At 43.6% G+C, this 6,973-nt stretch overlaps 1 protein-coding gene across 1 annotated transcript; it reads right to left on the reverse strand.

Annotated features, from left to right (window-relative positions):
• Positions 1 to 295: 295 nt before the first annotated feature.
• LOC145359685 (gonadotropin-releasing hormone II receptor-like) lies at positions 296 to 3,114 on the reverse strand. The gene is made up of 3 exons (XM_080214432.1): positions 2,596 to 3,114; positions 1,715 to 1,916; positions 296 to 711 (listed from the first exon to the last, which is right to left on the reverse strand). The coding sequence occupies exons 1-3, from the start codon at positions 3,112 to 3,114 to the stop codon at positions 296 to 298; spliced, it is 1,137 nt and encodes a 378-aa protein (XP_080070558.1).
• Positions 3,115 to 6,973: the final 3,859 nt, after the last annotated feature.

Here is a 6,973-nt window from a genome sequence, read left to right on the forward strand (position 1 = left end):
AAGTGCTTCACAAACAATGAGGTGTACCAACTGTTGTTATGGAGACAAACATGGCAGCCATTCCACTAACAGCAAGCATAGAGCTGACCAGCTTATTTATTTTAGTGGTGTTGGCTGAGGGAGGACATCAAAAAGCTCCTCCCTCCTTTTTGAAACGTGCCATGGCATCTGCAGCGCCCGCTGGACTGGCACAGAACAATGTTTCCAACAATACACCATGAACAATTAAGTGCTCAAATCCCAGAGAGGAACCTGAGCCCACAACCAGATAATGTAACTTGAGTTAAGACTTTGATCAAAAGGCAGACTGAGTCATTCTACTGGGGACAACAGACACCATCTGAATTTGATTAAGGACCTTGCCGTTTACGTCACCTCGCAGGGACCTGACAGTGGCTGGCTGGCCGATATGTTTCACTTCGTGTCTCGTGACCTTGGCTCCCGTCCTCCAACATGTCATGATGTCCTCCCTGAAGGAAGGCGTGTAGAATCCGTATATGACGGGATCGGAGCAGGTATGGAGCAGGGCAAATAAAAACAGTATGTGATTGACGTACTCTGGCACGTTGGTCAGTATGTCCAGCTTGAACCAGTACCACAGGCCCAGGAGGTAGTATGGGGTCCAGCAGATGATGAAGGATACGACAATGACGATGGTCATTTTAAGAGTTTTCATTCGTGCCTTCATTATGTAATCATTTTGTGTTCTTGCTGCAAAATAAATCTCACTCTAAGTGCCTGAGCCATATAAACTGATACTATTCACAATGTCTATAATTACTGTGTTACCCTTAAGTTCATTTATTAGTGTCACAAGGAGGATTACATTAACACTGCAATGAAGTTACTGTGAAAATCCCCTAATCGCGACACTCCAGCGCCTGTTCAGGTACACCGAGGGAGAATTTAGCATGGCCAATGCACCTAACCAGCACGTCTTTCAGACTGTGGAAGGAAGCTGGAGCGCCTGGAGGAAACCCACACAGACATGGGGAGAATGTGCAGACTCCGCACAGACAGTGACCCAAACTGGGAATCGAACCCAGATCCCTGATGCTGTGAGGCAGAAATGCTAGCCACGGTTCCACCCTTCTGATTTCCTGAGCGATTACAGTGCATTAAACATAGAAAATAGAAGCAGGAATAGACCATTCGGCCTTTTAAGCCTCCTCCACCAAGCAATCTACATAATCACATCGTTGGGGTGTGGGAATAAACCGAACGCAGACACAGGGAGAATGTGCAAATCCACACAGTCACCCAAGGCAGGGATTGAACATGGGTCCCTGGCACTGTGAAGCAACAGTGCTAACAACTGCGAATCATAGAATCCTACAGTGCAGAAGGAGGCCATTCGGCCCATCAAGACTGCACTGACCACACTCCTATCCAGGCCCCATTGCCATAACCCCATGCATTTACCTTAGCTTGTCCCCTTGACACTGAGGGACAATTTAGCATGGCCAATCCACCTAACCTGCACATCTATGGCTGGTACCTAAAGAGAACAATATACAAGAGCTGGGTTTATGGAGATGTCATTGCATTGAAAGCTATGCCTGCCAGGGGCACTTTTTAAGACATCATTTGGCGCATTTTCCTTAAAGTGCTTTCCATTCATAGACTTGCACATCTGCAGCGCTGAAGTTATAAAACACACCATGCCCTCTATGATTTGCAAAGGAGACGGAATGCTCCAGAACTGGAGCCTCACCTCGATTCCCTTTCATCTGTTTGCTTATTTCCCACAGAATCCGGCTGTAACAGATGAGCATGACGGTGAGAGGTGTGACGTACAGGGTGATGAAGGTGAACATGTTGTAGAAAGTCTCATGCCAGTGCTCAGTGAAACTCCCGTATGTCACACACTGAGTGAAGTTCGTGCCGTCCACCTGCCGCACCTGAAAAATGAAAAGCTGAGAAATGGGAGGGGGAGTTATTCTTCGCCCTTGACAATCATCTGCAGCTCGTGCATTAAGCAAACCAGCCGTGCATCCATTGACTCTGTCTATACCTCCCACTGCTAGGAAAAGCAGCCAGCATAATCAAGCACCTCATGCAGGCCAGATACTCTCTCTTCCATTTTCTTCCATTGGGGAAAAGGATACAAAAATCTGAGGTCACGTACCAACTGACTCCAGAACGACTTCTTCCCTGCTGCCATCAGACCTTTGAATGGACCTACCTCGCATTAAGTTGATCTTTCTCTATGACTGTAACACTATATGCTACACTCTCTCCTTTCCTTCCCTATGAACAGTGTGCTTTTTCTGTGTAACACGCAATAAACAATACCTTTTGCTGTAAATACATGTGACAATAATAAATCAAATCAAATCACACACATACACAATCATACACACACACACACACGTGCACATTCTATACACAGCATGTTTTGTCCGTACATTATGCAAGAAACAATACTTTTCACTGTTTCCCAATACGTGTGACAATAATAAATTAAATCAAAAAAATATAAATGGTACTGTGGGTATGAGCTTTAGTATTTGGGAGGGTGAGCATGCAGCTTAACTATGGTAATATTAAAAAACTTTATGTTGTGCACTGTAGCGTGTCCCCTAGGTAGCAAACCTGAGGAGCTGCCAGGAGCACGCTTGCAATCCATGCCACGGAAAGCATTAACTTGTTCCTGTGACTGGCACTGATGAAGCTGAATGGATTCAAGATAGCCGAGTGACGGTCCAAACTGATCACCACCAGCACGAATGCTGAAGCATACATGGCAAAGAGCTTCAGGAAGTTCAGGGCTTTGCATGCCATGTCTCCCGCATACCACTGGACGGTAACGTTCCAGATGGCGTCCAGTGGCATCACCAAGACAGTCACCATTAGGTCAGCGACGGTGAGGCTCAAGATTAGAATCCTGATGTGCGAATTTCGTCTTTTCTTGATGACACTGAGCAGGACGACCGTGTTGCTGAACATGGAAATGGCGAAGAAACAGAAGGTCACCATGACGCGAGCTCTGGCTGCCACCGTGAAGGTTGGAGCGACCCAAGGCTGCGGAGGAGTGGGCCTCACATTGAAGAACTCATACTCCAAAGTATGAACTGCTTCCAAGTGATTGGTCAGTGCCAGTGATTCTGTCATTATCTGTGGGAGCAAAAATACCAGAAGCAATATTTTTATTTTTCTCCTGTAGACTCCTTCATCACGAGACATTGCACCACAATGACTAATTAGGAACATGTATCCTGTGTTAAATATAGCTTGCACTATCTGTTTTTATTTCAGATTTCTAGCATTCCTGGGATTTTGCTCTCACTCAGACCTGACATTATAGATCCCTTGCTTCAGCGATGTTGAAATTGGTTTAATGAGTTCCTACTGTTGGCCCAAAATCCACATATCGTGGGAGTAAATGTCAAGTATTTGCAAATACGGGTCAACTAATTTCTGCATCTGCATTCTCACTAGTGTTAATAATGAAGGAAAATTAATGTTAAGAATTGACTTTGGGAGAAAATAAATGAAGGGATAAAAGTGAACTGATCAGCGCAACAGTCTGAAGGGGTGTTCTGATATGCAAATTAGCATACCAGTGGGGGAGAAACAAGTATTTACTGATGTAACTCGGGGAAAAGTGACGGTGGATGGAAACAATGACTTCAAGGTGGAGAGATAAGGGAATTGACACTTACACGCTAAATGCTGGGTCTGTGGGGTGGGTAAAATCAAAGGGAACGAATGATATATCCTTAGCATGCTAACCAGAGAAAGGAACAATATAGAAGAAGCTACCATCATAGCCACACCCAGCCACAGAAAACAGCCTCTCCCCAAAACAAGTTATTGTTGGAAACACCGCTCTTTAAAATCCAAAACAGAGATTATTCCTTCACTGAAATTGAAGGCCGCTTTCCCAAACAGGGACAAATAACTATCTGTTGGGTTTACTTCATGGAGTTCTATTTTATTGGATATTGTTTGTGAAAAAGGGGTATTTCTCAGAGTTTAGGAAATGTAGGTAGTTGGGAACAAGGGAAACATCATGAACCATCTGTGTAGTCAAATGTTCTGTTGTGGTCTATTGAAGTCCTTCTTGTCATTTTTTTAAAGTTAATAAATATTCTTTATTAATTGATCACAAAATGACTGGGCTATTCCTCCGTGGTCTGCAAATCTTTCCACACATTATATCAAATTGAAGATATACAACACACTAAACACCAGTGCTCCAAGTTACCCTTCTGGGTTTTGGGATATCCTCGCAACTAACATCAACAGGATTCTTAACAGGAGGCACTCCTGCTGCAAAGGACTTTAATGCATGGAGTGGTATGGGCAGCACAGTGGCACAGTGCTAAGCACTGCTGTCTCACAGCACAGAGACCCAGGTTCAATTCTAGCCTCAAGTGACTGTCTGTGTGGAGTTTATACATTCTCCCCATGTCTGCATGGGTTTTCTTCAGGTGCTCCGGTTTCCTCCCACTCTGTAAAGACGTGCAGGTTATGTTCCATTGCCCTTAGTGTCAGGGAGATTAGCACGGGAAATTTGTGGGGTTATGGGAATAGGACCTTGATTGGATTGTTTTTGGTGCAGGCTCGCTGAGCTGAATGGCCTCTTTCTGCACTGTAGGGATTGTAGAATTCCATGAATCTATTATTCCATGTCAATTACTTTCCTAAAGTAAGTACTTTCTGTTTGTCAAAAATCTTTAATGATGTCAGAGGTCAAATATGGCACCTTTAAATTGTTCAGGTGTTGTTCTGAGAAGTGGAGAAAAATTTATCTTCTCTCAACTCATACAGTCAAATATCATCCTCACTGGCATTCGAGTCACACTGAAATAGTCTTGTATGATGGCACAGTGATTAGCACTGCTGCCTCTCAGCGGCAGGGACCCAGGTTTGATTCCTGGCTTGGGTCACTGTCTTGTGGAGTCTGCACATTCTCCCCATGTCTGCAAGGGTTTCCTCCAGGTGCTCCGGTTTCCTTGCACAGTCCGAAAGATGTGCTGGTTAGGTACATTGACCATGCTAAATTCTCCGTCAGTGTACCCGAACAGGCGCCGGAGTGTGGCGACTAGGGGATTTTCACAGTAACTTCATTGCAGTGTCAGTGTAAGCCTGCTTGTGACAATAAACTCTTTCCTTTTTATCCTTCTGGCTATACAAGACTGCTGGCTCAAAGCTGCGGCATCAGATATTTGCCAGAGTTTTACCGGCCTGCCCACCACGGGTGTTGGGAGGGAGTGGACCATGGAAAGGTCCATTGGCCTCGGGCGGGATTTCGCGGTTTCAGGATGAGCGAGGCCGTAAAATCCCATCGATCATCTCTGTAAGATAGATCTCACTTGTTTCATATTGCCTCTGAGGAATTGTATGTCAATCAGCAGATATGCAATGATTGATGGGCTGAAAACTCTTAACAAAACTGAGTATTGCTGATACCTGCAATTTGTCATCTTATCAAACTCAATCATTGAAATTCATCCTGTGACCCTTTTGACAAAGTACTACAGTTGTAACTCATTTTGGATCTTTTGCAGCACTCATAATGAATACAAGCTCCAGTGTTTGCCAGAGCACTGGGAGCTGTGACACAGTGTGGTAGTTAGCTCTAACCAGTCAGTATGTTAAAAGGGTTACTGAAAACATCACTGTGTCTTCTTGGCCACTGCCTCTCAATGTGGGCACAGGAAGTCTCACAACAGCAGGTTAAAATCCAACAGGTTTATTTGTGTCGCTCCAGGTAAGTAAGTAAGTGGGAGTCACTTCCTGATGAAGAAGCCACGCTCCGAAGGCTCGTGGCTTGTGCTACCAAATAAACCTGTTGGATTTTAACCTGGTGTTGTGAGACTTCTTACTGTGTTTACCCCAGTCTAATGCCGGTATCTCCACATCTCACTGTGAATGCAGTTCTCATTTAAAGAATACTCATCGTTACCTGTTCAATGTTGCCTCCATCAACAACAAAACACTCAGGATTTTATACTTAAATCAAAATTTGTTCTCGAGAAATTGATACATTGTATGCAATGAATAAAATATGGTTCAGCTGCGTCGAGATTACTGAACTTTACCATCACCTCTTGCTTGTTATTTTGTTTGTTCCATGGCTTCAAAAGGGTTATTGTACAAATTAGGATAAGTGGCTACAAAATGTAGCCAGTCTTGTTCAGTAGAATTAGAAAGAAGTAACTATTAATGGGGCATAGTCTATCAAAGCTTAAACCACGTGATCGTCACTAGATGCAACTGCTGTGTCAGATCAGAATACAAATTGTAACTTCAACACAATTGTTTAATTGCTCTTCCCTTGTGGACCCAAACCCATGATTAAGGATGAACCATCTCACAAATTTTTAATGGACATCTTTTTGGTCAAGAAAAGAACCAGATCTCTGACAGAAAGCTGCCCTTTTAATTCATTATCTACATCATCCTGTGACACATGGGAAATAGTTAACTGTGGCATGATATTTATACTCAAAACCCTTTCATTACAGCTGTAACTCTGAGATAACAGTGTGTTGATAGTCCACTAACAATCTGACTGCCTTGTTAACCATCACACACTGTTAGCTACAATAAATTAGACAGAACAGTGAAAAACAATCAGTTGAATTTATTAAGGAAAAGATTCCAACTATAATATTATAGAATCATAGAAACCCTACAGTGCAGAAGGATCTGCACTGACCACAATCCCACCCAGCCCCTATCCTTGTAAGCCCATGCATTTACCCTGCTAGTCCCCCGACACTAAGTGACAATTTAGCATGGCCAATCAACCTAACCCACACATCTCTGGACTATGGGAGGAAGCCGGAGTGCCTGGAAGAAACCCATGCAGACACGAGGAGAACGTGCAAACTCCACACAGGCAGTGACCCCAGCATTTTGTTTCTGGTACCATATCTTTGGCTAAATTGTAAAATTTAGATTTGGCTAAATTGTAAAATCAAAGTCAAGTTACTAGATGATTAGTTACAATATTATTGAA

Source organism: Carcharhinus amblyrhynchos, chromosome 28 (assembly GCF_965287045.1).
Source record: "Carcharhinus amblyrhynchos chromosome 28, sCarAmb.v2.hapA, whole genome shotgun sequence".
Taxonomy (NCBI): domain Eukaryota; kingdom Metazoa; phylum Chordata; class Chondrichthyes; order Carcharhiniformes; family Carcharhinidae; genus Carcharhinus; species Carcharhinus amblyrhynchos.

What these genes read in the sequence shown, in the direction of transcription:
- LOC145359685 (XM_080214432.1), bottom strand. Translation starts at nt 3,114, where the DNA reads ATGACAGAATCACTGGCACTGACCAATCACTTGGAAGCAGTTCATACT. An exon ending in TGCTCCTGGCAGCTCCTCAG is followed by an intron (nt 1,917 to 2,595) that starts GTTTGCTACCTA and finishes CCCATTTCTCAG; the next exon opens with CTTTTCATTTTTCAGGTGCG. An exon ending in ACAGATGAAAGGGAATCGAG is followed by an intron (nt 712 to 1,714) that starts GTGAGGCTCCAG and finishes TTTATTTTGCAG; the next exon opens with CAAGAACACAAAATGATTAC.